At 39.4% G+C, this 18521-nt stretch overlaps 1 protein-coding gene across 4 annotated transcripts in view; it reads left to right on the forward strand.

Moving 5' to 3' along the window:
* Positions 1–16498, forward strand: part of LOC127445581 (transportin-2-like) — a 113860-nt gene extending 97362 nt beyond the window's left edge. For 3 of the 4 annotated variants that reach the window (XM_051705728.1, XM_051705727.1, XM_051705725.1), the window contains exons 2-25: positions 432–541; positions 2300–2375; positions 2469–2618; positions 2940–3046; positions 3329–3462; positions 3711–3792; positions 4723–4845; positions 4959–5077; positions 5189–5249; positions 6062–6233; positions 7055–7207; positions 7300–7525; positions 7610–7781; positions 8002–8088; positions 8870–8977; positions 9072–9230; positions 9362–9449; positions 9539–9637; positions 10849–10944; positions 11066–11141; positions 11244–11343; positions 11437–11511; positions 11602–11748; positions 16377–16498. In XM_051705728.1, the coding sequence (XP_051561688.1) occupies positions 443–541; positions 2300–2375; positions 2469–2618; positions 2940–3046; positions 3329–3462; positions 3711–3792; positions 4723–4845; positions 4959–5077; positions 5189–5249; positions 6062–6233; positions 7055–7207; positions 7300–7525; positions 7610–7781; positions 8002–8088; positions 8870–8977; positions 9072–9230; positions 9362–9449; positions 9539–9637; positions 10849–10944; positions 11066–11141; positions 11244–11343; positions 11437–11511; positions 11602–11709 (2670 nt within the window). In that variant the 5' untranslated portion in view covers positions 432–442 and the 3' untranslated portion in view covers positions 11710–11748; positions 16377–16498. The remainder of the gene's footprint in view (positions 1–431; positions 542–2299; positions 2376–2468; positions 2619–2939; positions 3047–3328; positions 3463–3710; positions 3793–4722; positions 4846–4958; positions 5078–5188; positions 5250–6061; positions 6234–7054; positions 7208–7299; positions 7526–7609; positions 7782–8001; positions 8089–8869; positions 8978–9071; positions 9231–9361; positions 9450–9538; positions 9638–10848; positions 10945–11065; positions 11142–11243; positions 11344–11436; positions 11512–11601; positions 11749–16376) is intronic. The other variant, XM_051705726.1, reaches the window with a different exon arrangement.
* The last annotated feature ends 2023 nt before the right edge of the window (positions 16499–18521 follow it).

The following is an 18521-nucleotide window of genomic DNA, read 5'->3' on the forward strand; positions in this document are numbered from 1 at the left end:
CAACTGTATATAAACACACAGACCACATAATACACATATGTTCGACCTCACAGACACACACACACACACGGCTTACATATACTCACATGTACTTTCAACTACACACGCACTCATATATATACACATCACACAGCCCACACACATGTAAAAACAGTCACACTCGCACAGTTATTTGCACATCATTCTCGCTCTCTTACCCCAAATGTGTGCTGAGGGAAGACCTGAGCACATCAACTGTTTCCCTGTGGAGACATAGTCTCTTAACAGTCTGTAATGCGCTGGAGTGTTGGTACATGCACTGTTCTTTGTTTTTGGATGCTGGAGTGTGTGTTTTGCGTCTTGCTTCTTGTTTCTGGTAGAGTATTTGTGTTTTGCACTCATTCGTCTGTTGTTTTGCATGCATTTCTGTTTTGTGTGTCTTTCTGTGTTAGTTTAGCAGAGTATGGAGTGGCAGCCGGATGAGCAGGGTTTACAGCAGGTGCTGCAGCTACTGAAGGACTCGCAGTCACCAGATACGGCCACACAGAGAGCCGTTCAAGAGGTATGCTCATATCACTATAATCAGATCTATATGTGTGTGGAGGTCTTTCATCAACCTATTTCACAAACTAAAAATTTGAAACAATTTTCTATGGAGGTCCGCACATCACCACCCCCTTTCGGTGTGTGTTTGTGTAGCCCAGCTGTGACTCCGGAGGCTGCTGATAATTCTGCAGCGCCGCAGAGCGCATCCCACGTAGTTTTCCATTACATTTTACACTCAAGATTATTTACTCTATCCATCACTGGATGATATATTGTGTATATGTATCTTTCAGATAGCATACACAATGTATTTTCAGTTACAAGGATGTCTTTTTGTGGTTTGATAGCCTGAATGAAACCTATTCAAGGCTACATACAGAGAAATTACATCATAAACGTCGCCATTTCCAATTGCACCAGTTTCATACCCTAACCTGCAAACTCATCAACGTCACTTTGTCCATTCTTGAAGAAGTACAAAATCCTTCGTAGCTTTTGTGTGCATGGTGACTAGATTCACAACTTTGGACTGCCACCTGCACTACATTGACACGTTCTGTGTGTGATACCTGTGACTTGTCCTCCCCGTGACTCGACCCTTCTCGTCCAGCTTCAGTATTAAGCGCAGTAAATGTAATATCACCCCCTTGTGGCCTCCCAAACTATTACGCCAGTATATATTCAACGCAAGGCCAACTGACAGTGAAATGGAAAGCACTCAAATTAGGCTTCACATTTAAATGTCGGCTAATGTTAATATATCGATGCCTCAAAAACATATCGAGAAAATAGCGTGCTGATCAATAATCGTTTATTTTATACCATTCCGATTGAATGGCTAGTCTCTAAGGGAATAAGTGTCATACTTTGTGTGTTAGCCAAGTAATGCAATATCTGACAATTTTGCCATTTTGTACAAATTATAAGTTGTCATGAGACTGTTGAATTAGTCCATTTGTAACAACTAAATTTCACTTGACAATCTCAAAACCTGGTGTTTTTTTCCCCCACTAAATGAACACAATAATGATTTTTAATCATTATTACTTAAGCCACGTCCACACTACGTTTTTGTTTTGAAACACATTAACTTCGCTATGTTCTGGCCTTCCGTCCACACTGAGACAGTGATTTTGTCCTGCGAAAACGGAGCTTTTGAAAAACTCTTTCATAAGTGGATAAATTTGCAAACGCTGTCTTCATGTTGTAGTGTGGACTGGGAAAATGGGGATATTCAAAAACGATGACGTATTTGTTGTCGTGACGCAGAGGATTTAAGCGTTTGCAGACATTTCGGTGTGGATGAGCAAGATTTGGAAAACGTTTGAAAACGGTAGTGTGGACAGAGAGCGTTTCAAAAACTAAAACCTTAAACTAAAATTTATCTGGATCAATGTGGACGTAGCCTTATATGCTGAAATATAACAATACATAGTAATAAATGGTAACATCTACGTTTTTTGTTTTTTTTTATGGCATGTAAAACACCATGCAGTGACTTCTATGAAGATTTTTCAGTGAAATTGTTTTTGCAAATGAGTCGTTAAACTAGTGTTTTAAGCGGTTTCATTGTTTGTATTGTCCAGCCCTTCTCTATATGCTACATTTTGACCTCAGCTTTTTGAAAGAGTGCAAATATGTGTTCAGTTTTTCTCTTTTCTATCCTGATGAATGTTTATAATGGATGGAAAGCTCACTGGTCCCAGATCAGAACTATTTTCTGTTTTTGCTCAGTGTGTTGTTTTTCGTTTTGTTTCTTAAATGCTTTCGGTAGAAACTGGAGCAGCTGAATCAGTATCCTGACTTCAACAATTATCTCATCTTCGTCCTCACCAGCCTCAAATCTGAAGGTCTGTGTTTTCCCATCCTACATCACTCTGAAAGCCGTACGTTCTCGTGAGCGTCAAAGACCTGATGGAAAACATCCCTCTGTCTCTCCTCAGATGAGCCAACTCGTTCTCTGAGCGGCCTGATTCTCAAGAACAACGTGAAGGCTCACTATCAGAACTTTCCTCCTGCTGTGGCTGATTTCATCAAGAGAGAGTGCCTAAACAACATCGGAGACCCATCCCCTCTCATCCGCGCCACCATCGGTCAGTCTCAACCCGGGGTTGAGTGGGTAAACGTGGGATGGATTCTTAGAGATCAAAGAATCCTTTATGGGTGTCTCAGGAAACCCATCTGAATGTGATGTTAAAGTGGTAGCCGCCCATCTTAAACGCCACTGTTATGATGTTATTAACAATTTGTGTGTTGTAAATTGAGAATAAAATTGTATTTATTTGTCTGGAAATGAACAAATGTGTGCCAGTGTGTTTTTAGATTGGTAGATTAGTGATATTTGTGTGTTAGTAGAGGAATGTTTTGTTGTATGTGGTGACGGTCTCACAGACTGATTGTATATTTGTCTGCAGGTATTCTCATCACTACTATCGCCTCTAAAGGAGAACTGCAGACATGGCCAGAACTGCTGCCTCAACTCTGCAACCTGCTCAACTCGGAGGATTACAACACCTGCGAGGTAACGTGTGCAGTGCTGAAAATATTACTTGGTTAACTAGAATTGGATAAAAACAATTACAGGATGCACTTTTGAGAACTGAATGCCATTTGCTGATGTATCCATGGAACACACTGAGGGTGATGTAACGACGCTCATCACTGCATACTGATTCACAAACTATTAAAAGACACAATGTTCGTAAAAGTATATACTTATGCATTTGGATGTATGTTAGTGTTCCACACCTCTGATTTTTTTATGGCCCAGATTTGCTCTGATGAACTGTGTCTGTGTGTATAGGGCTCTTTTGGTGCGCTGCAGAAGATCTGTGAGGACTCATCTGAGCTGTTGGACAGTGATGCTCTGAATCGACCCCTAAACATCATGATCCCTAAATTCCTGCAATTCTTCAAACACTGCAGCCCCAAGATCAGGTGCACACACAATCTTCGCTCTTTCAATATTATATATTATAATATATTATTTTTGTGTCCCACGGTCATGGAAAACCTTAAAATATAAGTCAATTTCAACATTTCCTTTTCTAGGCCTGGAAAAGTATTTTTTTAGTTGTTATAAATGTATGTTAATTTTCTTCAGGGTGATGTGAATTTTTCTTTCCAAAAAAGTTACCAAGTTTTAACAAAAGTAATAAAAATAATTTTATTTACATTCTCTGTAGGTCTCATGCTATAGCGTGTGTGAATCAGTTTATCATTGGCAGAGCTCAGGCTCTGATGGACAACATCGACACATTCATAGAGGTGAGTTTACCTCTAATATACAGGAACAGGAAATTGGAACATTAATAAATATAAAACAATTATGGTTGTAAGTGCGTGTATCAGTACAAGAAAATCAAACTGTTGTAAATATTGATATGTTATTAAAGGAATAGTTCACCCTAAAATGAAAATTCTCTCATCGTTTACTCCCGCTCATGCCATCCCAAACATGTATGACTTTCTTTCTGCTGAACACAAAAGAAGATTTTTAGGAGAATATTTTAGCTCTGATGGTCCATACAATGAAAGTGAATGGTGGCCAGAAATTTGAAGTTCCAAAAAGCATATAAAGGCACCATAAATGTAATCCATGTGACTCCAGTGGTTTAATCCATGTCTTCTGAAGTGAAATGATAGGTGGGGGTGAGCAACGGATCAAAAGTCCTTTTTTTACTATAAATCTCCATCCTGCCCAGTAGATGGCAATATGCATGAAGAATGTGAATCGCTTAAAAAAGAAAAAAAAAAAAAAGTGAAAGCTGAGATTTATAGTAAAAAAGGACTAAAATATTGATCTGTTTCTCACCCACACCTATCATAGCACTTCAGAGGACATGGATTAAACCACCGGAGTCATATTAATTACTTTTATGCTGCCTATATATGCTTTTTGGAGCTTCAAAGTTCTGGTCACCATTCACTTGCACTGCATGGACCTACAAAGCTGAGACATTCTTCTAAAAATCTTTATTTGTGTTCTGCAGAAGAAAGACAGACATACACATCTGGGATGGCATGAGGGTGAGTAAATGATGACAGAATTTTCATTTTTGGGTGAACGATCCCTTTAAGTTCAGCTTAGCACTACTGTTCATTTGATGTTGATTTTGTAGATTGCCTGCATTATTAAAATAGCTGATTCAGTTTCATGGTCCTGTGTGTTTCTCACTGATTGTGTTGTGTTTACAGTCTCTGTTTGCTCTGGCGGGTGATGAAGATTGTGAGGTGAGGAAGAACGTGTGCAGAGCTCTGGTCATGCTGCTGGAAGTGCGAATCGACCGTCTTATACCACACATGCACAGCATCATACAGGTACACACGTATCACACCTGTCAGTCCCTCTGAGACTCTAGTTAAAAGGATCATTGCATTCTCTGAAGGTTTCTGATAGGAGGTTTATATCTCGCCTGTCTCTCTCTGTGCAGTACATGCTGCAGCGTACACAGGATGCAGATGAGAATGTGTCTCTGGAGGCGTGCGAGTTCTGGCTGACTCTAGCGGAGCAGCCCATCTGTAAAGAGGCTCTGTCAGGACACCTGGTCCAGTGAGTACTAATTGTTTGTATTGTTTGGGAAATTGACTTTGTTGGTCTGTATGGATAGGTATGTTGAGTAATATGGAGTAATATAGTTTTGTTTAATCTGTTTCTTCACAGGCTTATCCCCATTCTAGTGAACGGAATGAAGTATTCTGAGATTGACATCATCTTACTGAAGGTTAGATACATTTGTACTTTGAGAACTCTCTTTGGCTAAAACTGATTCAGTGAGTGAATTAATTTGGTATTTTCTATAATTGATTCAGTGTGTGAGTTAATTTTGTAATCTTCAAAACCAATTCATTGAGTGAGCTTATTTGGTAATTCCTGTAACTGATTCAGTGAGTGAATTCAGTAGGTAATCACTATAACTGATTCAGTGAGTGATTTAATTTGCTAATCATTATAATTCAGTGGGCGAGTAAATTCGCTAATCGCCATGACTGATCCAGTGGGCAAGTTAATTCGCTAATCGCCATGACTGATCCAGTGGGTGAGTTGATTCGTGAGTTGCCATGACTGATTCAGTGGGCGAGTTGATTCGCGAGTCGCCATGACTGATTCAGTGGGCGAGTTGATTCGCGAGTCGCCATGACTGATTCAGTGGGCGAGTTGATTCGCGAGTCGCCATGACTGATTCAGTGGGCGAGTTGATTCGCGAGTCGCCATGACTGATTCAGTGGGCGAGTTGATTCGCGAGTCGCCATGACTGATGCAGTGGGCGAGTTGATTCGCGAGTCGCCGTGACTGATTCAGTGGGCGAGTTTGGAAATCGCTAAAACTGATTCAGTGAGCAAGTTAATTTCAGTAATCTTTACAACTGATTCAATGAGTGAGAGAGCTGTCTAACTGATTCACACTGCATGTTTGGTAAAGATTAATGAATCTCTTTGTCTGTTTCATTAAAAAGAACCAGAAATTCATTTATGAATCTGACTTTATTAGCTGAACAACAATCTCCTATTCTCGTTCTCTCTGTCTCTCTCTCAGGGTGATGTGGAGGAGGATGACAACGTTCCAGACAGTGAGCAGGATATCAAACCTCGCTTCCACAAGTCACGTACTGTCACTCTGCAGCATGAGGGTGGAGAGGGGGAGGAGGGGGAGGACATAGACGAAGACGAGGATGATGATGATGACACACTGTCTGACTGGAACCTGCGTGAGTAAACTGACCAATCAGAACTCTGGGATCCCTAATGGAAAGTGCTATTACATGTTTCTGTTTAATAGAAATGTGAATATATGTATATACATCGATCAGCCTCAACATTAAAACCACCTGCCTAATATTGTGTAGGTCCCCCTCATGCCGCCAAAACAGCTCCAACCCGCATCTCAGAATAACATTCTGATATTATATTCTTTTCACCACAATTGTACAGAGCGGTTATCTGAGTTACCGTAGACTTTGTCAGTTTGAACCAGTCTGGCCATTCTCTGTTGACCTCTCTCATCAACAAGGCGTTTCCGTCCACAGAACTGCCGCTCACTGGATGTTTTTTGTTTTTGGCACCATTTGGAGTAAATTCTAGAGACTGTTGTGCGTGAAAATCCCAGGAGATCAGCAGAAATACTCAAACCAGCCCATCTGGCACCAACAATCATCCATGTGATTATCTAATCAGCCAATCGTGTGGCAGCAGTGCAGTGAATAAAATCAGGCGGATACGGGTCAGGAACTTCAGTTAATGTTCACATCAACCATCAGAATGGGGAAAATCTGGCATGATTGTTGGTGCCAGATGGGCTGATTTGAGTATTTCTGTATACTATATACAATATTAGGTAGGTGGTTTTAATGTTGCGGCTGATCAGTATAGATATAGAAAATGTGCATAAAGTAGGATAGAAATGTGCCTCTTTCTCCAGTTTATTATCATTGTTCTCACTGTATATTTTCGTTCATTTTATCTGCCAGAGGGTTTAAATGAACAGCTCACTTACAGTTTTGTGTGATATTTGTTTTTGTTGTGTTTTCAGGTAAATGTTCTGCTGCGGCACTGGACGTTCTGGCTAACGTATTTCGTGATGAGCTGTTGCCACACCTGCTGCCCCTACTGAAGGGTCTGTTGTTCCACCCCGACTGGGTCATTAAAGAGTCTGGAATACTGGTACTGGGAGCCATTGCAGAGGGTTCGTATCTAATACACGTGTACCTAGATGTAGGTGTGGTATAAGGCTGAATATAATTACTATTAACTTTGAACACATTTTCTCTCTGTCAGGCTGTATGCAGGGTATGGTTCCGTATCTGCCTGAGCTGATCCCACACCTCATCCAGTGTCTGTGTGATAAGAAGGCTCTGGTTCGCTCTATCGCCTGCTGGACACTCAGTCGCTATGCACACTGGGTAGTGAGCCAGCCGCCGGACGCGCACCTCAAACCGCTCATGACTGAGCTGCTCAAACGCATCCTGGACGGAAACAAAAGGGTGCAGGAGGCCGCCTGCAGGTGTGTGGGATATTTGATATTGATATTTATAGCTAAGTAATTGTAGAGTGATAATATGCTCAATAATATTTCTGTCTTTCTCAGTGCGTTTGCGACTCTGGAGGAGGAGGCGTGTACGGAGCTGGTTCCGTATCTGAGCTTTATATTAGACACTCTGGTGTTTGCGTTTGGGAAATATCAGCATAAGAACCTGCTCATCCTCTACGATGCCATTGGCACCCTGGCAGATTCAGTCGGACATCATCTGAACCAACCGGTAACATCCAGTGACTCATTTGAGGGTGGTTGTTTTTTTTTAAGAGACACGACACTTATAAGCATTAGGTTTTTGGGATCCCTAATGTAAAGTGCTTTTTTGGCATTTCTTTATGGAAAAATAAAAGCTTTAGAAGGTCTTGGATGACAGCCTGGCCAGAAATGAGAAATGGATCTCGGTGGCCTGATATTTCATTGTGTTAATTTTTCTGTGAATACAGGAATACATCCAGAAACTGATGCCACCTCTGATCCAGAAATGGAATGAACTGAAGGATGAAGATAAAGACCTGTTTCCCCTGCTGGAGGTGAGACACGCCAGATATTTACAGCAGTATTAAAGGGATAGTCCACCCAAAAAAGAAAATTAACTTACTCTCATGCCATCCCAGATGTGTATGACTTTCTATTTTCTGCAGAACACAAAGATTTTTAGAAGAATATCTCAGCTCTGTAGGTCCATACAATGTAAGTGAATGGTGACAAAAACTTTGAAGCTCCAAAAAGCACATAAAGGTAGCACAAAAGTAATCCATATGATTCCAGTGGTTAAATCCACGTCTTCAGAAGTGATTCTATTGATTTTGGATGAGAACAGGCCAAAATGTAACTGTACATCTTGCCATTGCAGTCTCTAGGCACAATCATGATTTCAAGCTTGATTACACTTCCTAGCGCTCTTCGCATGCATCAAGCACTAGGAAGTGTAATCGAGCTTGAAATCATGACCTAGCCTAGAAACTGTAATGGCAAGATTTAGAGTGAAAAAGGAGTTACATTTTGGTCTGTTCTCACCCAAAACCGATTAGATCGCTTCTGAAGACATGGATTAAACCACTGGAGTTTTATGGATTACTTTCATGCTGCCTTTATGTGCTTTTCGGAACTTAAAAGTCCTGGCCACCATTCACTTGCATTATACGGACTTACAGAGCTGAGATATTCTTCTAAAATCTTCATTTGTGTTCTGCAGAACAAAGAAAGTCATACACATCTGGGATGGCATTAGGGTGAGGACATGAGTGAATTTTCCCTTTTGGGTGAATCATGGATAAGTGACCCTCATTCATTCTGTTTGTTTGTGTATAGTGTTTGTCGTCTGTGGCTACAGCGTTACAGAGCGGGTTCCTCCCGTACTGTGAGCCCGTCTATCAGCGCTGTGTTACTCTGGTGCAGAAAACACTTGCACAAGCCATGGTAAGAACACACCCACTCATACATGTCTCCATTTATATCAATTTATTATTATGCAATCATTCATGTGCTTGCCTGTTTGTGTGTGTGTGTAAAGATGTACAGTCAGCAGCCAGATCAGTACGAGGCTCCTGATAAAGACTTTATGATCGTCGCTCTGGATCTGCTCAGCGGATTGGCCGAGGGTCTCGGTGGGCACGTGGACCAGCTGGTTTCCCGCAGCAACATCATGACACTTCTGTTCCAGTGCATGCAGGTACAGTGCTTGTGTTTTTAATGGACACACACACGATACAAAAATACTGATTTTGAGCTTTTTAATGTTATTAGAGGCAAGCAGCACAATTGCTGTTGCTTATACGTTAACAAACTCTCTCTTGTTTATAGGACACAATGCCAGAGGTGCGACAGAGCTCATTTGCTTTACTGGGTGATCTGACCAAGGCCTGTTTTCCACATGTCAAACCCTGCATCGGTAAGACAACATGCACTTTTGATATATATGTTCTCCGGTACACTCTTCTGTATTTGTGTGAAGTTAACTGTAAAACTGTGTGCGTTTAGCTGAGTTCATGCCGATCCTGGGGACGAATCTGAACCCTGAGTTCATCTCTGTGTGTAATAACGCCACCTGGGCCATCGGAGAGATCTGCATGCAGATGGGTGAGGAACATCTCACTTTTGAGAGATATACATTCATTCATTTCTTTGTTAGATAATCTTCTTGATTAAATGACATTGCAGATTTTTTGAATAATTGAATTTTATTGTTTGAGTGTAATAAGTGGAGAGAACTGTATTGTTAGGGAGTAGTGTTGTTAATGAGACATCATTAATAGGAGTAAATTTGATTGTGATGTCATCAACGGGGTAAATGTAATTGTTCGGGCTGTAAACACGTATTGAGCTACACAAGTCACACATATTTCCTCAGACATTTTGAGTCTAAATAGATGCACATCTTAAATTCAGTAGTACACGCAAAAGACAAAAGCCAAGTCATACTGTCCATGTGTTGAACTTGCTATAGTTTACTTCCACATTGTTTCTTCATCAAATAGCAATGTCAAATGTAAATCAAGTCAATCACTGACACATCCACGCCACCTTGGGTAAGAAATGGCATGTTTATATGTATGTGTACACGCATATGTAATACTAATAATTCACCACCATTGCGCAGAAAATCATAACGATGTAGTAGTAATTTGTATGAATATAGTACTCATTTGTCTTGTAATAAACAAAGAAATATACATTCACAGAGCACTTTGTTAGGAACACTATGGTCCTGCTAAAGTGCCCGACATAGTCTTCTGCTGTTGTAGACCATCCGCATCAAGGTTCGATGTGTTGTGCATTCGGAGACTCTATTCTGCTCACTACAAAGGGGTTATCTGAGTTACCGTAGTCTTTCTGTCAGCTTGAAACAGTCTGGCCATTCTCTGTTGACCTCTCTCATCAACAAGCCGTTTCCATCAGCAGAACTGTCGCTCAATGGATGTTTTTTGTTTTTGGCCTCATTCAGAGTAAATTCTAGAGACTGTTGTGTGTGAAAATCCCAGGAAATCAGCAGTTACACAAATATTCAAATCAGCCCATCTGGCGCAAAAAAATCATGCCACGGTCCATTCTGATGGTTGATGTGAAAATGTTTTTTTTTTTTTTTTTTTTTTTTTTATTACACTATTCTGAAGAGAAAGGTTGAAGAATACTAAATAAATGGATGAGGTACAGGGGGTGGAATTAGGTCCTGGGTCACTAAAGACCCAAGGTGTTCAAAGGTTAATTGTGACATCAGTGGGTGAATATGATTGTTAGATCATGTTGGTGGTAATGTGATGTCACTGATCTGACTGAATGTTGTGTTGTAGGTGTGGAGATGCAGCCCTACGTTGCTCTGGTTCTTCCTCATCTGGTGGAGATCATTAACAGGCCCAACACTCCCAAAACCCTGCTGGAGAACACAGGTATGACCTCTGACCTTTCATGGACACAACGAGAAGACTGTTGTTTCTAAGCAGCTTTTCGTTCTGTTACCTTTAGAGATTTAGATCTGCTGTCTCTAACCCGTCACGTTTCTGTTTGCAGCCATCACAATTGGTCGCCTGGGTTACGTCTGTCCACAGGAAGTGGCTCCCATGTTGCAACAGTTCATCAGGCCCTGGTGAGTCACCATGAAAATGACCTTTTCAGAACTGTTTGAACAAACTCATGGTTATGTTGCTTAAACAGCATAGTAACAATGCTCTTGATAATCTTTTTGCAGGTGCACATCGTTACGGAACATCAGAGATAACGAAGAAAAGGACTCCGCCTTTAGAGGCATCTGCGTGATGATTGGTGTAAATCCTGGGGGGGTGGTCCAGGTGAATTCTGATGCCTTGCTGTCTCAATGATGCAGTCTAATCTTGGATTTTCATTCGTAAATAATTTCCTTGCATCTGTCTCTCCCTCTTCAGGATTTCATCTTCTTCTGTGATGCGGTGGCCTCCTGGGTCAACCCTAAAGATGACCTGAGGGACATGTTTTACAAGGTTAGACACACACACACATCCATGGAGCTGCATGGTTTCAATGGTTAGAAGGATGAAATGTGTGAAAGTTCATATTGTGTCTTTGTATAGATTCTGCATGGTTTTAAGGACCAAGTCGGCGAGGAGAACTGGCAGCAGTTCTCAGAGCAGTTTCCTCCAATACTGAAGGAACGTCTCTCTGCATGCTATGGCGTGTAGCCCCACCCCCTCTGCTTCACACACAGCACATGCTGTCAGGTTAGTAAAAAAGTAATGGACATGATTTGGATCTTGAAGCTGAAGTGTGTAATTTCTGCAACACTAACGCCACCTAACAGATTCCCTGAATACTCAAACTGTCAGCCATTGATTGAACATACAGATATTCATACAGAGTCAGGTGCCACGCGGTCGGGATGCTCAAATAACCAGAGCAAATTTTTGTTTACAGTTTTCGAGGAAATCAACCTACGAATAGCTTACGTGCAGTTGTCTCTGCATATTCAGCTAGAATCTAAGTATTTTAACATATAAAAAGTTACAGACAACTTTCTATAAAAAAATTTCTATAAAAATATATTTCCATTCGGTTGTTTTCAATGAATCGGTCAAAACATTTCTCATAGTGGTCTGAAAGATTTGTCAGCAAATCGGTTTGAATCAAAATTATTAAAAAATCTTTATACGGTTATCAAAATGACTGGAAAGGTTATGACAAATATTTCATCAGCTAGATGTTACTCTTGCGTAGTGTATTCACAACACCAAAAGTTCAGTATTTAGTACCGATACCAGAGAAATTTCACGGTTCCACAGCACAAATATGCTTCTGTGGTAATGTGCTGTTGAACACACTCCTTAAGTTAAATTTCTATGTAAATAATAAATGAAAAGAAATGCATGTTTCCTTTTCAAGTGTTTCTCAATAAGTAGGACCCTACTGAAATCACAGGTTTTATTTTTTGCTGAAATCGGTTTTCTGTTGTTTTAATTTCATCTAATAGTGTCTAATCAAATAAAACTTTTCACAAGTGAAAATTAAACATCTACATACCATTACATTTTTTAAACAAACTTTAATTCAGTACAACAGCACTCTTGCTTGTGATTATATCGCTTTATTGTTATTATTATTATTTATTAATCATTATTATTACTACAGTGAATATTTCATTTCACTTTGCTGTTGTAAAATATTTGTTGCAATTTCTTCAATTTCAGGTGTGTAGCTTTTATTTTGAATCATGCTTTTATTTTGACAAGCTTTTATTTTGATGTGTGTTTTTGACGGAAGTTTCACTTCTTCGATTAACAGTTTTCTACATGGCCCAATGTGATCGTGAAAGTGCAAATTATGTGGTTTAATTATATAAATATATAGTCTGCATGTGCTGCATGCTTTACAGTGTATTAGTGCTCTGCTCTGTCATCTCATAAAACACATGATTCTCAATGTCTGTGGAGTTTCCAGTGAATGAGCGATCGGCTTCATACATTCATTTAAAGAACGCAGCTCATACAGACTAAGATTGCAGCCTTTCGCAGTTTTATAATCACACTAGGAAATATCCTGATTTTAATTTGATTAACTGTTCATTTCAGTGTAAAAGGAGTTACAGAGCACTCGCTCGTAAACGTGTGAACATTAGAAAGCAGTCGTGTGAGTCAGTCAGACAGTGTACGGGTATCGGATTGCTCTGTATTACCGGTACTGTAGAAACACTGTTATTGTGACATGTTTTTATTTTTATTTTAGTATCGACTTGGTACCGAAGAACCGGTACTTTTGACATCACTAGCATAGAGTAAATCTTGCTCACAAGAAGTGGCATTTGATTTGTTGGTGAATCATTTTTTGGAGTCTCAATTCTCCTTTTTAGACAATGAATCTGAATCTGTGAAACCTGTTCTCAAATTTATCATCAGTGAATCGGCCTGAATCAAAATTATTTTTAAAAGTCACAATTTTATACATAAAATTGCAATGACTGGAACAGGGTTCCCACACGTCCTGGAAAACCTGGAATTTTGCAATGCAGTTTTCCAGTCATGGAAAATTAGAAAAATACCTAAATGTCCTGGAAAATGTTTTAGTGTAATAAAACAGTTTGACTGTTGCTAGCATGGTTTTCGTTACATGTACAAAAACATGGTAATGATCGGGACTCGGAATAGGAGTCAAATACACACATTCATATCGTTTTGTCATTGTGAAACATCATCAAAGGTTAGGGACGCTTACACCCTCATGGTTTGATTACAGCAGCGGACAATAGTGTGCTTGGCAGTCGCGGTCCAACCGAGGCAGATCGCTTGATTGGTTACAGCTACGGCCAATCGCGTGCTTGGCTACAGCAGTGCGTGCACAGTGGGAAGCAGCACTCGTGAAACTTCTCATTCATAAACAAACTGAATGATCTGGTGGTATATGTACCGACCAACTGAATGAGAGGGGCATGCTGTTCGTTTACTTCAGCATCGGCATGTGAGTCTACCTTGTTCATCATGGAGAGAAAAGGGCGGAAGAGCTATTAATGTGTAAAAGTGAGTGCAACCTCGGCTCCAACTTCACACCAAAGTGTTTTTCTCACATGTTTTTTGCTTCACAAATGATGTCTTTGAGAGTACAAATTTATAAATATTTTAAAACTGTCCAAATATATGAAAAGATATTGAATGTCTCATAATTTAATTGTTACCTTATCATTTCTGAGTATCCAGGCACCCCAGTTATTGAACTACAGTAATTACATTCACCAAAGAAACCCCCTCTAAGAGTGCTAAACATAAACGAGTGCTCTTTACTTTCTGCAGTCAAAGCAATTGCCATTTTTTTTCTCTTCCAGATACATGTTTTCAGTGTTTATTGTGCACATCTCCCACTTTCTTGCATAGCAAACTCGTAAAATCGCCCCTCCGTGACGCTTTCTGCAAGGCTTTTCATGTGGCGGGCAAAGCGGTGCTTGACGCTCAATACCTCGACTCAACTCATGTGAAATGCACTTTACAATGATGAAAGGACATTATTGAAACTATTATTAGGCTATTATTGTAGTCTGTTGTGAAAAGTAATGCTCACTAGTTTAAATACTGTAGGAAAATGATACAGTAGATCTGCTTTGTTCTTATAATGCTAAAACATTTGACTGTAGTCAGTAGATTTGACATGCAAATTGTAATAAAGGAGAAGGTTAAGGATGTTATTGATACTCATTATTATTATTATTAGACTTACTGTCGGATGAAAAGTCATGCTCGGCAGTTCACAAACTGAAGAAAATTATAGATCTGCTTTGTTCTTATAATGCTTAAATACTATAAAGTCTCTTGGTAGATTTAGGTCATAATGGACTCAAAATGATTCGATGACTCACTCATTGCACATAAGATGCTCATTTGTCACCACCTAGTGGCATCTCCAGAAGTTGTCAATAAACTGATCAATTAATGAAACTGAACAAATTTGTGAAACAGAAGCAAGCCACACCAAAATACCCTTTATTTTTGCAGCTAATTCTGCACAGTTGTGCAGATAATTTTCTATACTTTCTATACTATATCATTAAATAGCTTAAGTTGGTGCTTTTTAGCTTATTTTTTAATAAAATAACCCTGGAAAACATGTTCGTGGATCAGTGATTGTCTCAAATTTTAGACCCTCGTGAGTATGCATCCCTGCGTGTTATAAACTTTAGACAAAAATGACATTTGGACCACTGATTTTTACATTTTTTAAATGTATTAATTAACACTGGGTTGGTAGCATGGTGATTCAGCCTTAAAAGAATAGTTCACCCAAAAATGAAAATTCTCTCATGATTTACTTACCTTCATGCCATCCCAAATGTGTATGACTTTCTTTCTTCTGCAGAATATTTCAGCTCTGTAGGTCCATACAATGCAAGTAAATGGGTGCCAAAATTTTGACGCTCCAAAATGAACATCATCACAGCATAAAAGTAATCCATATGACTCCAGTGTTTTAATTCATATTTTCAGAAGTGATATGATAGGTGTGGATGAGAAACAGATCAATATTTAAGTCCTTTTTTGCTTGAAATTCTTCTCCTTGCCCAGTAGGGGGCGGTATGCATGAAGACTGTGAATCACCAAAATCAGAAGAAGAAGAATGTAAAAGTGATCTGTTTCTCACCCACACCTATCATGTCACTTCTGAAGATATAGATTTAACCACTGGAGTCTTATGGATTACTTTTCTGCTGACTTATTTGCATTTTGGAGCTTCAAAATTTTGGCAGCCATTCACTTGCATTGTACTGACCAACAGAGCTGAGATATTCTTCTAAAAATCTTCATTTGTGTTCTCCAGAAGAAAGTAAGTCATACACATCTGGGATGGCATAAGGGTGAGTAAATGATGAGAGAATTTTAATTTTTGGGTAAACTATAGCTGTAATACATCGGGATGTGAATTAATTTTCAGTAATCAACGATCGGAGTCAGCTTGTACCGTGTTTACTACATGTAGAATGCTGAAAACACGGAATCTAGTCATAAAAATGGCTTTGGCAATAAAACGCAGACTGCCATGTAAGATGGCATATTTGGATGAAAATGAATGCTTGAATGTACAATTAATCAATTTAAAATTGTGATGTGTCCTAGTGTAATAATTAAACTAAAAAAAGTCTCTGATTTAGAGCCAGCCACTAATACACGGAAAACACCTCATCATGATCATCACGCGTACTCTTGTGTGTGTGAGATGACAGAGTGCACTCTGAAGTGCACAGCACATACAGACTATGTATTTATTTAATTAAATCACGGCTTTACAGGGATTAATAATCACACTGGGCCATGAATGCTGTCCAACCCCATTTACTGTCATAATGTAACTTTTTCTCATCTTTTCTCTCTTTCAGTTGAACCTTTAGGAGGGGGGAACTCATCCATCTGTGTATTGCACTGCCCTGATCATGGGGGAGAGGGACGCTCCGCCTGACGGACAGACCCCACGCCCTTTGTGTGTCCATGAGGGTGGGTGGGTGGGTGGGAGGGGGGAGGGGACTCCTCTAGTTAACTGCAGAATGCACCCAATCACAGGGAATAAACCTAAAAACATAGGGAAGACGAGCGATAGAGTAACCGAGGGAGAGAGTAAACATACCAAGAGAGTGGGAGGGAGGTCGTAGGTTTAAACGGGAGGGAGGTATAGACCGATATATCTGGGAATAATCGTTAAAAGATTAAGATTAGGGAGGGAAGCTAGGCAGCAACTATTATACAACATTTTTTTTTAATCTCAAATTAATCCCAGGCATAAGAATCAAATGCGTTCACATGCAGACTGATCATAGAGACACTTGCACATGAAGTTGCAATAACTATGAGCGGCCTGCGGAGGCAGCGCTGTCGTAGCAATATCGTAATCAGATTTAACACTGAGACTATCTAAGAAAGACTAGCGTCGTTTTCTTTTTTTAATCATTACTGTTGAGGAAAAGAGAACATTCTCGGCTTCAAAAAAGATATGGTTAATGCTCTGTTGTAGATTTGTTTTTTTATTGTTTGTAAGTAAGGGAGCAATCTATGAATTCACAGTTTTCATCATCAGCTTCGTCGTCGTCATTCTGTCCAATTGTCATTACGATTCTCTGCTTGTGTCTCTTCTGCCGTATCATTTATTTTCGATGTTTCTTCTCACTTGGCGTAGTCGGCTTGTAGTTTTTTTCTGGGCTTGGTCAGTGATTGCTGTCGAAACACATCGTAGCATTTCCAGTCGCACCGTAGTTCAATCGTTTAATCTTGTCGTGGCTTCCGAGAGATTCGGTATCGCTGCGAAGGAGCTGGAACGTAAACTCCACAGTATACCAATCATGACTTGTGTTATGTGTATGTTTGGTTGTATGTGTGATTTGTCTAACTAGCTTTGTTGGGAGCTTTTAAGTGTTTTTTTTTTTTTGTGTGTGTGTGTGTGTGTGTGTGTGTATGTGTTAGTGTCATTACCACGTTTTGTTTTTGGTCGTATTTCGCATTTCGTTTATGTATTCTGCTTTAATAGGTTGTTAATTGTTTTAAGGTACCTTACACTTGACTCCTGGACCCCTATTGACCTGTAAACTGTGACCAACGATGTGTGCGCGCTTGTGTGTGTACGAATGTATTTGTACCGATAAATATTGATGCCATATTGATATTTGGTATTTAGTGATTTAATCGGCTTATCCAACAAACTACAATATCAAATATAGTTTTACCACAAAAAGGTTTTGTTTTTTTTGTTGGTTTTTTTGATTTGCTGCTACTGCTATTTATTTTAATTTTTTTGGTTATTGGAACTGTATTCACAACCTGAACTTTTTGAGTAAAATGCATAATTTAAATTGGATTATAGCTCGTTATGCACTATTCTTTGTTGTTTTGCTATTTTTATTATTTTTTGTAAGGACTTTGCTGGTAAATGTACTGATAAAACTGTTGGATTCATCATGCGTCTTGTTTTTTCTTGCGACAATATCTGTTGGTTGGAATATTAGATTAAGAAAACTGGAAAGACAGGAAGTCGGCAGTTGGATGGATGAATAAGCGGAGAAGGATTACTACGTGTGGAACCTGCACTGAGACTGCCAGACAAAACAATCACACCTTTCTCTATTTACCTTGCCAGGAAATTTTTTTTTTTTTTTTTTTTTAATTTTTTTTATACCAATCTGATGATTGGTCTCCATTTGTCTTTTTGTGCATACTTGTGTTTGACTGAACTAGAAAAGACTAACTTTGATGTTGGTTTTTCAGTGCCTTGCCTGGTAGTTTAGACTTAATCCACGATTCATCAGTGCAAGTATACTCCAAAGAAATAATTTTCAATAGTGTGTTTATATATATATATATCTCTTTTATCAAAATGCTGTAAGTTGCACTGCCTCTGAGACATCATGCCTTTCCTGAAGATGGTTAATTTGACCGATAGTCCAGTGTTGGGACTGTTCAGTGTTCAATACAAGTTAAGCTCAATCAACAGCATTTGTAGCATAACGTTGATTACCTCTAAAATTTATTTCCACTCA

This window comes from Myxocyprinus asiaticus, chromosome 8 (assembly GCF_019703515.2).
Source record: "Myxocyprinus asiaticus isolate MX2 ecotype Aquarium Trade chromosome 8, UBuf_Myxa_2, whole genome shotgun sequence".
In the NCBI taxonomy this organism is placed as follows: Eukaryota; Metazoa; Chordata; class Actinopteri; order Cypriniformes; family Catostomidae; genus Myxocyprinus; species Myxocyprinus asiaticus.